We start from the raw sequence: 15360 nt of genomic DNA, 5'->3' as shown, positions 1-15360 counted from the left end.
TGCATTACACACTCCTGCACTATATACACTATACTGTGCATTACACATTCCTGCACTATATACACTATATTGTGCTTTTTGTGCCGTACACACTCCTGCATTACACTATATTGTACATTACACACTCCTGCACTATATACATTATAGTATACACTGCACACGTCTGCAATATGTACACTATGTAGTACATTACACACTCCTGCACTATTTACATTATAGTATACACTGCACACGTCTGCAATATATACACTATGTTGTACATTACACACACCTGCACTATATACATTATAGTATACACTTCAGACGTCTGCAATATATACACTATATTGTACATTACACACTCCTGCAATATATACAATATAGTATACACTGCACACGTCTGCAATATATACACTATATTGTACATTACACACTCCTGCACTATATACACTATATTGTACAATACACACTCCTGCACTATATACATTATAGTATACACTGCACACGTCTGCAATATATACACTATGTTGTACATTACACACTCCTGCACTATGTACATTATAGTATACACTGCACATGTCTGCAATATATACACTATATTGTACATTACACACTCCTGTACTATATACATTATAGTATACACTGCACACGTCTGCAATATATACACTATATTGTACATTACACACTCCTGTACTATATACACTATATTGTACATTACACACTCCTGTACTATATACACTATATTGTACATTACACACTCCTGTACTATATACACTATATTGTACATTACACACTCCTGCACTATATACATTATAGTATACACTGCACACGTCTGCAATATATACACTATATTGTACATTATAGACTTCTTACCAAAGTGTTCCTTATCTCAGCAGTTGATGGTTGATAAGCAGTCCCTGACTTTTTTAATCATGTTCGGCTCAGGCAAAATGTTAGCTCTGTCTATTTTCAGTGTACACAAAATCAAAACTAATGGCAGTGTTTCATTTTTAAAATAATGATTGGGCTGAGGTTTGTATACAAAATATCTGTGAGACTCTGGCTTGCAGGACAGTTATTTCAGCATATTTTATGAGTACAAGAAGGCTTTTGTTTTTTTTTTAACCCATGTAAGCCCCTTCCACTTTTACCACATTGTGGCCCCACCTACAGCACGCCACATTACTGATCTACAAAGGTTGCTCAAACGTGCACCAGGTCTCTTGCAATCCTAGCAACACCCCTCACACAATGGAAAATCATTCCCCCTCTTCCCCACAGTGCACTAAGCACATCACATTTTTTTTTTTTTGTAAATCGAGCAAAGGGGCCCAACCTATTATCTTGCACACAGGCCCACTGTTCTCATAAAACACTCCTGGCAAATAGCATAGTATTTGACAATTTGCATGAAGTAAATGTATATACAATTTCAGAGCCTGTGCGTGCAGTTTGCTATGAAAACAATTCGTTTTCTTTTTCCCCCTTAGGGTCCTTTCATCAGTTCAGTCACGTTTTTTCAAATAAAAAAAGATCCATTTATATTAGTTTTTCATCAGTTTACATCCGTTTCTTCATCCGTTTACATCAGTTTTTCATCAGTTTATATCAGTTTTTTCATATTTCTTTCATCCATTTACATCCATTGTACATCCGTTTACATACATTTTTCATCCGTTTTTGTCTGTTCCATTTTTTTTATTGAAGAAAAATAGGGTTTTCTTCCGTTCAAAAAAAAAAGATGTTAACGGATACAGACATTAACGGATGTAATCAGATGATCATCCACTTACATCCACTAGCCCATAAATATACATGGGTGTCCAGTTTTCATCCGTAAATGGACAGATGAATGTGTGAAAGAGGTCTTATAGTTTTTCATATGGGTTTTCCTCATAAATTGTTAAAGCAGGGCACCACAGAGAAATAACTTTTCTCTTAAAAACAGTAACTTTGGTGTTAGAACAATGTTTTCTTTATTATTTTATGTGCAATTGATGGTCCCTGCGTGGGCATGTCTTGTTGCTCCTGTTTTTTTTAAATGTTTATAAATTAATAGAAATAATTAAATACGAAAAAAAACCCAGTAACTTTACTCTTCAGTGTAAAGCAGCTACAGTATAACACATCGTGAACACTAACTAAACCAAGGGCAGTCTGCACAGAAAAGGAAATGTTAGAGCAGATGGGTTGTGGTTTCACTGTAACTGAAAACAGATTTTTCTTATTTTTTCTTTTTTTCTTCTCTTTATATTAAAAAAAAAACATTCTGTGTACAATAATACAACTGAGAACATCATAATAAAAGTTAATGTCAGTTCGATAAACTTCACTCTCAATCTATTATTTGCAGCATTCAATCAATCTCTTGTATCATAAAATAATTCTAATCCCTCCTCCCTCCCTCTCAGTCTGCTAGCACCTCTGATGGGAGAACAATAAAAGAAAGATGACCTTTTCCATGACTTCCAGTTTTTCTTCATTATTAAACAGGGTAGGAACATCACCAGTGCTCAGGATCATGTTGATGTCTTCCAAAAATGACTCATCCTATTGCAAGTAAGAAAATTGCTCATTTACAATTCAAATAATAAAAGTATCTTTTACAAATCCTTTCACTATTAATTTATTTCTTTCATTTTTTTTGTACAGTCAAGTTATTTGCCAAACAGATTTATAGTTTGAATCCCCATCTTTCTTCATCTGCTTTAACGAGCATTCATGAAACTACTATCATCCTCATAATGTGCATTTTGAGAACTAAAACAGGCAATTTGCTCAGCAGCTTTGCATGGCATTAATATTACAGTTCTATAGCAAAAGAATCTCTCTGTTTCTAAGTGTCTATTATTACTTCCTGCATAACAAAGGATTTATTATCTTTATCTCTCTCATGCTCTGACTAGGAGCTGCATATAGTTCTAGAATATTTTCCCGATTTCTACTAACATTGTTTTGCTTTACCTTTATTTGATGCTCAGCAAACAGAAACACAGTTGGAGATCCATTTTGTCCAGCAGCTCGCAGCACCTTTTTCAGATCATCCCTCCATTCACTGACTGTATATGATTTCTGAATACTAACTTGATGGAGCTCAATATCTGCCATGAATGCAGCCAGCCTTGTGACTGACTGTCGTCCAGTACCCCCAATTCCTGTTCATATTAGAGAAAAAAGTGTTAAAGGGTTTGGTCTTTTTCACTTGGTATAAAATGTATTTAGGATTTATCGTCTTGTTATAGACTGGTATATAGATAGATAGATATAGATATAGATAGATATAGATAGATAGATATACATTCACACGTACATATGCCTACTATTTTTCATTATGCTCTTTAAGAAAATCAAGGCACACAGGTACTGAACATGTTAACCAATATTATCATGTTCAAAAGATTTAGCTAGGAAACATGTCACAATGCTATAATTTAGTGAAGCATACAGGTGTTTTGTTTTGTTTTTTAGTAATAACAAAAATATAAGAAACAAAGAACTTACACAGTTAACAGTTTTGAACAAAGTACTTGTACCTACAGTATATTAATGGTTGCTAATAAATAAAATTCTTTCTTTTAAAGGATAAGTTCAATTTTCAAAACATGTTACACACATATTCAAGGTGTAACATGTAACATGTTATGATCGAACCAGCCCCCGCTCCTCCTCACTCCCCATTGTGACAGCTAGCAGGGGATCTTCTTCTCCCTGCTAGCTGTCACAATTTAAAACAAATGCTGGGTTCCGGCCGCGTCATTCATTCACGGTGTTCTGTGAAATGAATGAACTACAAGTATCGACATCCTTTGCACTGTCAACTTGTAGTTGTCAATGAACTACCGTGGCGCTGAGGAGTGTCACGGTAGTGCATTGACTCTTCCTGTCAGTACATCCCGTACGGGCAAGCAGATATACTGACAGTTCTGCAGAAGAACTGCATGGCACCAGCAATCTGCAAAAAAAAATTCCATTTGTTATTTTTTGTAAAAGTAAACTTATTATTTAAGTCAATACAGAGTTCTAGAATTCACAAGTAATGGGATGGGAAACCTAGTCCCCTCAGATTTTGTTAAATTTAGCAGGACATCCTCTAGCCTCATAGGTAATTCTATGAAGAGGGAAAATTTACTAAGCATTTCCAGCCATTGACTTCCAGGATTTCAGTGAAAGTCCAATATAGGACAACAGCTTTCTTGGCATAAATATTTTTACATTGATGGACCAAGCGATACACTGAAGGGCTCACATAACCACAGACACATTGATCCAGAAAGTATATGTAGGATTCACTGCCTACTGGGTCACTTTGTTGGTGGCTAGGAAGGATGCAGGATGGGGATACAGCTGGAGCTGACTGTGACACCATTTGTCTTGACACCTATTGACGGTGATGGATCAGTCACCTCCACATCTTCCACTTCTTCTATCTTCTGGTAAGTTGTCATCAGAACTGCCAGTTTCCTCTCAGGCATTCAGGAGCCTATGCAACAGCTCAAACAAAATGCTACTCTGCAGTTTTGCAGCTGGTATGACTAGGGTTCATGAAATACACTGTAGTAAAGATTCTGCCAGAACTGTAGGGGAAGGCCCAGGGGTGGTTAATTCCATGCCATATTGTACCAGGAAAGGTCCTATATGCTGTACAGTGACATGCAATCCTGTATGATGCGCTGTAATAAATTGCATTGAAAAGTAGTGCTGCTGAACAGTGATTCCTTAATAAGAAACTTTCAGGTCTACCTTTGAAATGTGTGGCCTATAAAATATTTTTAACATGTGTGCTGATAATATTTACAACATTGTTCTCACAAGAAGAAAACAATCTTTTTGTATTTAAGGATAGAGTTTGCCTGCTTTCTCCCTCTTGAAATGTCTTCTATGAAAAATAATTAAATATTGTGCATCAAATCTGTATAATCCTTTGATTATGTGTCGGAAAAATAACAAATATATCAGCCCATCCAAATAGGTTTAAAACCTGGGGTTCAGTTTTGTAAAATTAGTTTGTCTAAAATTTAAAATAAGATATTGTTATGTCTAGATGCAATCTTCCTGCTCAGTCCCTCAGAAATTATGGACTATCCAGAAATGCTTAAAAGGTGTGCTTGAAATGTTCTGTTTTAAATTTAAAATAAATATCTATATATTTTTTTTAAATTCCAGATGCAGTCTGACTGCTCTCAAAGCTGTCAGCCTGTCCATAAGTTGAAAACAGCTGTGCTGCAAATCTGTATATTTTTTTCTGTTCTGTCTGGGAAAAAAAAACAATTTTTGTTAGATGCAATCTGCTTTCTCGCTGGCTCATTTATAGCAGTCTAACTAAACAGGCTTAAGGCCTGGTTCACACCAATGAATTTTTAGTGCTTTTTGCATTTTGCAGAAACAAACTACAGTCCATTTAACTTGGTTTCCTATGGGACACATTCACACTTATAAATTTTCAGCTGCTGTATTTTTGGTAAGGGTCAGGAACTTTTTTTTCCTGCAGAAGATTGCAACACGCATAGGTGTGAACCAGGCCTTAAAGCTGTACAAGTAGAGGATGCAGTAATTGTTGCAGCCTGAAACTCCCAGTTGCAAAGTCCACTATAGGATGGAAAACATCAATGACACTAGGCACTCCCTGTCCCTCCATGTGGGATGGCTGAATAATGGACTAACAGGGCTCTGGTATGTGGTATCTCCTTTCTCTCCCTACATAGAAACCTTGAATTTAAACGGACATAGTTTCGTATGGAAACAAAGGAGGAAATTGCTCCAAGTACAGTATGTACTGAATCAGTAAACCTGAAAGATGCATATCTACACGGCAGCAAAGTTGGATTTGCAATATAAATACTGTTCTTATAGGGAAAAGAAGAAAAACATCATTAGCCATTAGCTTCTAATGCTAATTCCAATTGCTATGCTTTATTGCAACCCTTGTTAACATTGGGCTTTGCTTCTCACTCAGGACAGCTTACTCTCATAATTTCTGGAAACTACTTGCACACAGTTGTATTTAGAATGGTTGATTGCAAATGATTGCTATCTTTTCCAGCTATGCATACCTCTGCTTTATACATTTGCATAGACCTGTATGACACTACTTGATTAGAACTCTTAAGATATGTGATATTAGCTGAATAGGAAGCTAGTTAGTCAGAACCAGGAATAGGAGGGGGTGTTCTTTTCAGGTGAAGGTGGTCATTGTTGGACGTGCCTCAGGTGGTCCAGCATGCTGTGGACATGATTCTGATAGTGGGTGATTTGAATTTCATCCCTGTCAGGATGCCTCTGACCTGCCTAAATGTACAGAAGCATACCAGTTGGTAAAACTGTAGAGATGGAAACACCCAGAATTTAAGCCAATACTTTTCACTCTACCTCATAGGGCTTTCTCCGCAACTGACCTAGCTTACACTACATACCCTCCTTTTTTCTACTTTTTTTTTTAGCTTCCATCAGGATCCTTGTGGCATCTTGGATGATGCTCCATATTTACTCAAATTTAAAAAATTATCTTCTGATCTGGGAGACAGTCTTTGGAGCTTCTCTAGGCTTTGGATTTTCACTTCAGCAATACTAGCCTACCAATACAGAAAATGTTGACCCACCTATGGTGTGGGATGTCTCAAAGCCTTACATAATGTATGTGGAGAGTATACTGATATTATATACAAAAGTCAGACATCAGTCTCAAGAGGACCTTGACCCAAGTGGAAGCTTTAGGTGCTAATCTAGAAACCACTTTTAGCAACACTGAAGATTCCATGACATACAATATAATGCTTTTCTGGCTTCCCACTGAGAAGTATCCCAACTTTGCATTGATCTTGCCAAAAAAAATTTCCTGCAATAAAACCCAGCAGATCTACATATGTGGAGGGTATGCTGATATTATATGCAAAGTCAGACATCAGTCTCAAAAGGATCTTTCCTGGGTGGAAGCTTTTGGGGTGCTAGCATAGAAACCACTTTTGCCAATGCTCAAGATTCCATATCATAGAAAACTCTCTAGCCTCCCACAGAGAAGTGTTCAAATTCCGCATTGATCATGCAAAAAAAAAAAAACCAAATCCTCCATCAATTCCAATGGTTCTATAAACAGGCTGAGAAAATGGCAGGCTTTTTGAATGGTTGGCCAAATAACACTCAGCTGTCAATGTATCACCAGGGTCTATGAAACTTGTGAACAGTCATTCATCCATCCATCCTAAAATTAGCAATTTTCTCACTTTTATCAGATGCTGTATTCATCTAATGTATCTCATACCCCAAATGAAATAGGGGCCAACCTAGATGAAATCATAATCCCTATTTTATTCAAGAACAGCAAGCCAGCTTACAGGTCAAAGTATCCACCAGGGCGTGGCTAGCCGCCGACGAGAATGGCTGCTTAAATCCGGAGCTCCCGCCGGCCGGACCGATCCACCACACCGCACAGAGGAGTCGGGTGAGACAGTGCCCCTTCGTTATGGGGAAACCCGACAGGATTCCCTCCGGCGCACGGTCCCGGTCCCCAAGGGGCTCTAGCTCCACTGGGAGGAACATAAGGGAGCTGTTCAGCTCCCACCAGCAGAGAGCAGGGCCGCAGCCTTCTCCCTCTCTCTCTCCGTCCCCCTCTCTCCCTCCCTCTGCAGCCGAGGACACAGGCTGCTCTCCCTGCTCTGAGACACACGCTGGCCAGGGTACAGTGCCACAACATGATGTCTCCTCTGCCACACAGTCCCTCTCATTAAGGGACTTACAGGCTGTGGCTGCAGACATTAAGGTCACACTAACCACTACACTGACCACTGCCCTTAACGACCTGCGCGAGGATATCCGGTCTATGGGGTCCAGAATGGAACAAGTAGAGCTGGGCGCTAGGCAAACTAAGACCGCCATAGTATATTTACAGCGACAGTCAGAGTCGCACACCTCGACTATCCGGGATTTTTACAAGCATATTGAGGATTTAGACAACCGTGGTCGTAGACACAATATCAGAATCCGTGCATGCCGGAATCCGTGGAAGCCACTGACATTCCTAAGGCCGTAAATACCATCTTTAATGACCTCCTAGGCCGCCCGCCAGCAACTCCAATTGACACCGAGCGCGTACATAGGGCCCTCCGGCCTAGGGGGGGTGACGCGGCCCCACCCAGGGATGTTGTATGCTGCATTGTCAGCTTCCCAATCAAGGAGGATATCCTCAGATGTGCAAGGGACAGAAGACATATAATTTACAAAGGGGCGGAAATACAACTGTACCAGGACTTATCCAGCATGACCTTACGCCAAAGGCGAGCTCTGCGTCCATTACTAGACACGCTTCGCTCCCGCAATCTGTCCTATAGGTGGAGATTTCCCTTTTGCCTCTCAGTACAGGCTGGTGCTCACACCTTTAATTTGAGAAACCCTGAAGATCTACCGTCTTTCTGTTCCTCTTTGAACATCCCATCGATAGACCTGCCAGATTGGTACGGTCTCTTGGGACTGCAGCCGGCCCTGGACACGGGATCTGCGGAAGACTCAATGGATTGGCAAGGCCATTCCCATCGTAGACGTCGGACAGTCCCGTCGACTCCTCCAAGACACCCCACAGGGGGTACTGCGGCTGCTCCTAGCCCTACGGCCTCGCCTGCGCATAGAAAGTCTCGGCACGAGACCTAATCCTACCTCATCCTCATCTACTTCTGCAACTCATGCGCATTTTTTTATCAGGTGCCTGCAGTTTTACTGTTCTCCTGTTTCTATACCATTTTTCCACATGAGTCCCGGCGATTCCTCGCTCTCCCACGCAATGATCAGTGGACCTTCATTATTTTCATTTCACTATCTGACCTCCCAAAAGGGAATCAATGCCCCTGAGGTCTGCTCCGCAACTAACGGATGGTGGATTTCTGTGAGCCCCCTATTGATCGTCTCTACGCCGTGGTCAGAGGAGATCTATACATCATACGAATGGCTCCTCCTCCTGGACAGATGACCTAATCTTCAGCTCTCTCTTCTCTGTCGACATTCAGCATCCCGGTTTACCCAACGGACCTCAAACCGACTTGCCCTATGAGCTAGACCCCCACGCACTCCAATCTGATATGGGCCTCTGAGTCGTCTGTCTTCCATTGTCCCTGTCCTTTTTGTTCCCCCAGAGCCTCCTCCCACTTTATTGGAAGAAGACCTGTTTCTCCGTGGAAGTATCCAGATGACCTCTGCTTCTCTGCTGCCCGTCCCGACACGCTCTGCTTAATCGGTGTCCTCGAAGGAGACCCTGACAGACTTAGTACAGTATATGATGCATTTGGGGGGGTGCTGGGGGCCTGGGAGGGAGGGGGGGTTGGGTGCGGGGAGGAAGCTGGGACTTATAGGGGGATGCCACAGATGGGGTTTTTTTTTTTTTCTCTTGTGTTTTTTGACACTTAGCCTTTCTACTCTATGTGATATACTGATTGGTGATGATCCTGGGGTAACCCAGATATTTTTGCAGGATGCTTGGGACTCAACGCTGTTTTTTCTGTTTTTGCATTGATTTAACTGTTATTGCACATGTTGTCCTGTTGATACTATGTTTCATGTGAGGGGATGCTTATACTACTCATACGGCCTCCTACATTTCCGCATATTGCCTTCTCCCCCTTACTTGCCTGCCAAATGTCTCAAAATTACCTGGTGGCTCACAAGTAGCTGTGGCCTCTAAACCCTGACGCTCTAGGTGCATTTATGATTAAGGTAGCCTCAGTTTGGCTTTAACCCACTCATACTGTACCCCCTGCTTTCCCTCTTATGTGCCCTGCTACTCTACAGCGAGGGCTGGGGCCCTGCGCTACATATCGTACCCCGAGCTTATTCTACAATATGGGTCTCTGTAGACTCCTCCCTCTTCAAATTCCGCTCTTATAAACAAATTTTTACACATCTCACGGTGGTTTCCGGCCGGCGGTGGTTCTATTCTCGTTTCGTCGTCTACCTCGTTCCCAACACAGTAGGCTCTGCGAGCTCTTACTGAATATTTTTACAGCCATCTTCACTATCTCGACTCTCCCTTTTCTCTTTACCTGCCTCATACTGTTCGTCTCCTTCTCTTCTACGTGCTCCTCCCCTCTTCTTTTCTCTTTCTGTCCTTTTCTTTTCTGGTTTCTCTTCCTCTCTTCCTCTCTCACGTGGAATAGCAGGTCCCTTCCTCTAGCCGTTTACTCTTACTATCTTCTCGGTCCTCCCCCTTTTTTTTTTTTTTCTTCTCTCCCTTCCCTCCCCCCCCCCGGGGTGCTGCATCTGCATCTTTGGTCACTCGCAATACTGATTGGTAAACATGCCATCCCCCACCTCAGTCTTGAGACCAAGGTCCCTGAAAATCCTCTCACTCAACACCAAGGGTCTGAACACACCCGAAAAGCGCTCCATGTTGCTCTCATATCTGCATAAACAAAAGGCAGATGTAGTCTTCCTTCAAGAGACGCACTTTCGTCAGGACTCTATTCCCAAGCTTTTTAATTTCCACTTTCCCATAGTCCACCATGCCATTAACCCTCTGGCCAAGTCGAAAGGGGTAGCTATTTTACTCGCTAGACATCTTCCTTTTACTATGTCAGACTCCCTTGCTGACCCTGAAGGCAGGTACTTATTCATAAAGGGTTCATTCGCCAATAGACCCGTCACATTTGCTAATGTGTACGCCCCTAATGCCAAGCAGGTCTCTTTCACGCGCTCAATAACTGACACCCTAGCTGCTTTCCATTCGGGTGTTCTGATCTTAGGGGGCGATTTGAATGTCCCACTAAATCCTCTGCTAGACTCCTCCTCCGGAAGTTCCTTTTTACCGTTTAAGGCCCTCAAACAAATAAACATACAATTACAACACTTACAACTGCACGACTCCTGGAGAACTCTCTACCCCACGGTGAAAGACTACACATTTTATTCCGCACCACATAATAAGTACTCCAGGATAGACTATCTTTTTCTGTCGCAATCAGATCTCCCGCTACTCCATGCCGCTTCTATTGAAACAATGGTTCTTTCCGACCACCATCCCATTACCATGACTTTACGGTTCCCAGATACCTACACACGCTCGAAATATTGGCGCCTAGACGCCTCCCTTCTTGCAGACTCTGCAATCGAACAAGAGATCCGCACCAATCTGGTTGAATACTTTTCCTTCAATTGCTCCCCTGATACCTCCCCACTCACGCAGTGGGAGGCTCATAAGTGTGTCCTTCGGGGAGTCCTCATAGCAGCTGCGTCGAAGCGTAAAAGAGATAGACAAGAGCGTTTGAGACGCCTCACAGATAAGATCCATTCATTAGAGAGGGCACATAAGCGTTCTCTGGCTGCGTCGACCCTATCCGAACTTACGTGTACACGTTCACAGCTTCTTACAGAATTGGGGAAGGTGGTTAAGAAACGGTTCATTCTCTCTCAAAAACTATACTATGAATTTGCTAACAAGAGCGGAAAGTTCCTTGCCAGAGCTCTCCGCGAGAAACGTTCCAGTATGACGGTCCATAAAATTAGAGGTCCCGATGGCACCATGGCCACATCTAATCCTGATATTGCTGCCCATTTTGAACACTTTTATAGATCCTTATACAACCTTCCTCCTGAACGCCCACCTCCGCACACTGACGAATCCAGGGCCTCTTTGATTTCTGAATTTCTCCAGCTCCACGGTCCGTCGGCTCTCTCGGAAGACCTGGCCAACTCTCTGGAAGCGGATCTGACCCTGAATGAGCTGCAGTGTGCTTTGAAGCAGACAAAACCTGGTAAGAGTCCGGGTCCCGACGGCTTCTCCGCAGCCTATTATAAATCCTTCTTGGATATCTTAGGCACCCCCTTTCTTTTGGCGTTTAATACTTTCTCCAAATCCCCCCTACCTCAACATCGTCTTTTGGAGGCCCACATAACGGTTATCCCCAAGGGTGATAAAGATAACACGCAGGTATCCAACTACAGACCCATCTCCCTGCTGAACGTGGACGTTAAGTTATTTGCGAAGATCCTGGCTAATAGACTTCTCCCCCTGCTTCCCTCCTTGATCAATTTGGATCAGGTTGGATTCATACCGGGAAGGGAAGCAAGGGACAATACCATTAAGGCCCTTAACCTTCACCATTGGATGTGCAAATCTAACACTTCTGGTTTTTTCCTTTCCCTGGATGCAGAGAAGGCCTTTGATAGAATTGCATGGGACTATTTGCAAGCGTCTCTGGTGTCCCTGGGTTTGGGGGAGAAGATGCTCAACTTCATCATGACCCTGTACACAGGCCCCACCGCTCGAGTCAGGGTCAATGGACATCTGTCAAACTCTTTTTCCTTAGGAAACGGAACACGTCAGGGTTGCCCCCTTTCCCCACTCTTGTTTGTCCTATCCCTTGAGCCCCTATTACGCAAAATCCACTCGAACTCCGACATCAAAGGGGTCAGGGTATTGGACAGGGAATACAAGCTCGCTGCTTACGCGGACGACATCCTTCTCTTCCTTGCTGATCCGCACACCACTTTGCCTAATTTGCTAAAAGATTTTGCCCTCTTTCGATTCTTGTCTAACTTTAAAATCAACTTCTCCAAATCTTTCGCCCTTAACATATCCCTGCCCCCAGAATTCGTCTCTTTCTGTGAATCTCGTTTCCCGTTTCGTTGGGAAAAGGATTCCCTTTCATATCTCGGTGTACAACTTACCCGCAACCTCGATGACCTCTATGCAAAAAACTTCCTTCCCGCTCTCCGTTCTCTCCAAGAGGACCTCCATAAATGGCATCGTCCTTGTTTCTCTTGGTTTGGAAGGGCAGCAATAATCAAAATGAACATACTCCCACGCCTCCTCTATCTTTTTCAAACGCTGCCAATCCACGTACCTGTTGCTTTTTTTACATCTTGTAAAACAATCTGCTCACAATTCCTATGGAACCATAAGCGTCCGCGTATTGCTTTTTCCCAACTGACTCTCCCTAAACTTAGAGGTGGGATTGGGCTCCCTGATCTTCACCGGTACTACTGGGCATGCCACCTTACACGCATAGTGGACTGGCATGTTCATTCTACCTCTAAGGATTGGGTCCGCCTAGAAAATGCCTTCTCACCCTCACCCCTGGCATCGATTCCATGGTTCCTGCCAAAGCATACACCTCAAGAGCTCCTCACCCACCCTTTAGTGGGGCCCAGTTTAAATATTCTCCGCCTGAACTGTAAAACGGCATCTATCTCTGAGTCACCGAACTCCTTAACCTCCATTCGTCTCAATCCTGACTTCCCCCCAGGCATGCACAAGTCATTCCTATCTGAGCATTGGCCTCATGACCAGATTTTGGTTAAACACTTTATCCGCGATGGCAAAGTAAAATCATTCCGCGAACTGCTTGATAGCCTAGATAGCCGAGATTTTCCTTTCTGGGCCTATCTGCAGATAAGACACTTCTTGCTCTCACACAAACTGTTCCATAACTGGACTCGTCCCCTCACTCCTTTTGAATCCCTATGCTCTAGAGCTGAACCGCGCAAACATTTGATCTCGGAGATTTACCCTCTCCTTGTTGAGAGTAGGGATTATGATTCTTTACCCGCCTGCCGTGCTTGGAACAGAGACCTGGGAAACAGCTTGGCGGACGCCGATTGGGACCTAATATTCATGCATACTCATAAATGCTCCCTCAATGTTTCGACTCAGGAAAACGGTTATAAACTGGCTTCAAGATGGTACCGAACCCCGTCGAGAATCTCTCGTTTCAACCCTTCCGTCCCCAACAGCTGTTGGAGATGTGGAACTTCGGATGGGTCCTTTCTCCACATTTGGTGGTCTTGTTCCAGTATCCAACCATTTTGGCAGGAGGTCCAAAGGCTTGTAGTGTCTGTGACCACCTTGTCCCTAGCTTTCTCTCCTGAGCAGTTTCTTCTCCATCACTCCTCCCTGCCCAGGGGACAATATCTCAAATCTTTAGCCATGCATATGGTCAACGCAGCCAGACTCTGTCTTCCCACTCTTTGGGGCTCCACCCGCCCTCCCTCCATACGCGATTGGCTGCTCCGTGTGGGTAAAATTGCGGAAATGGAAGAACTGATTGCGACTGCACTCGATTCCCCCACTAAATTCTCCCATACTTGGGCCTGCTGGACTCACTTTAAAACCACTCCTACGTACCGGTCCTTTATGGACCATCCAACCAACACGCCTGATTGAATACTAACCTCCATTGTATGTTACTCCACACTTTAGCTCATTCGGTAGGCGACTTCCCCACCTTCAGGGCTTTATCCCCACCTACCTGCTCCGGTTAATAGACTTATGCTCGAATCCACCCATAGAAGACCCTTGGTGTTGACGACAATACGAACCCAGTTCGCCCCCCCCCCCCTTCTCCCTCCCCCCCCCTTTTTTTTTTTTTTTTTCTCTTCTATCTCTCTCTTTTCTTGTTCTCCTTTTCTTTCGTCTTATCTTCCTGTTACACGCCCAGTCAACCACTGGGTTCCTCTTTAGAGAACTTTAGGCATGCCATTGTCATACTTATCCTATTTACATCAGCGACCCTCACGACGATCTAAGCTTACTTACAGGCACCTTCACTCTAGTAAAACAACTAGCTTCGTCCTTAACGGTTGTGCTGCATCTACACTGCCTCCTTCTGCGACGCTCCAATGAGAATTACATACTAAGGAGGTCCAACGCGATAACATTCCCATGCACACTACTATACTGCCTGAGTATTTCAGACTTCCCCGTCGTGGACTGGCACAACCATGTTTCATATGTGGTTCTTTGTAAGAATATTCCTACTATTTCCCGGTATGCACTGCCTAATGTTGTATATGACTATCATTCGCATTTCTTTTGTATTATTATGCACTTTCTCAATAAACGTTTTTTTTTTGGTAAAAAAAAAAAAAAAAAGTATCCACCAATAAATCACTTGATGCCATTTCCTAGCTACAAGCAGGAAAAATCCCAGGGGTGGATGTTTTCCGTGCTGAATATTCTAAGCATTATGCAGATCTCCTTGCACCTCAGGTATACAAGGTACTACATGCTCCCAGACATGAAGATATTACCACATGCTTTTTAAGTAAAGGCCCTCCCACACTCTATGTTTCAATGTATACCTAAACCCAGGAACAACCCTGAAAGGTTTTCCTTTCTTTTTTATAAATACTATATGTACAGACAATGGCAGGTCATACACCCTCACCCCCCCCCCCCCACACACACACACACACACACAATGAGTGCACCAGTTTAAGTACTTTTTAAGTATTTAGGAACTCACATCTCTCTATATCTCAGATGCTTTACAAATCCTAACATTAATCACAATAATAATCAGAATACCTGCAAATGTGAGGCTTGGTCCTCTTTATTGTTATCAGTAGTTGACAGAATAAACCTTGTCAAAATGGTTTTCCTACCCAAATTTACTTGTGTATTTAGAC

The 15360-nt window shown here is 42.8% G+C and overlaps 1 protein-coding gene across 1 annotated transcript in view; it reads right to left on the bottom strand.

Moving 5' to 3' along the window:
• Positions 1–15360, bottom strand: part of LOC149471958 (dynein axonemal heavy chain 3-like) — a 710466-nt gene that overhangs the window by 542756 nt on the left and 152350 nt on the right. The window contains exons 7-8 of the mRNA XM_089652692.1: positions 2944–3134; positions 2434–2529 (exon numbers count right to left, since the gene is read on the bottom strand). Of these exons, the coding sequence (XP_089508818.1) occupies positions 2434–2529; positions 2944–3134 (287 nt within the window). The remainder of the gene's footprint in view (positions 1–2433; positions 2530–2943; positions 3135–15360) is intronic.

This window comes from Staurois parvus, unplaced genomic scaffold (genome assembly GCF_062004578.1).
Source record: "Staurois parvus isolate SC_StPar_1 unplaced genomic scaffold, SC_StPar_1.0 ptg000025l, whole genome shotgun sequence".
Classification (NCBI taxonomy): Eukaryota; Metazoa; Chordata; class Amphibia; order Anura; family Ranidae; genus Staurois; species Staurois parvus.
This window is presented reverse-complemented; position numbering and strand designations above follow the sequence as displayed.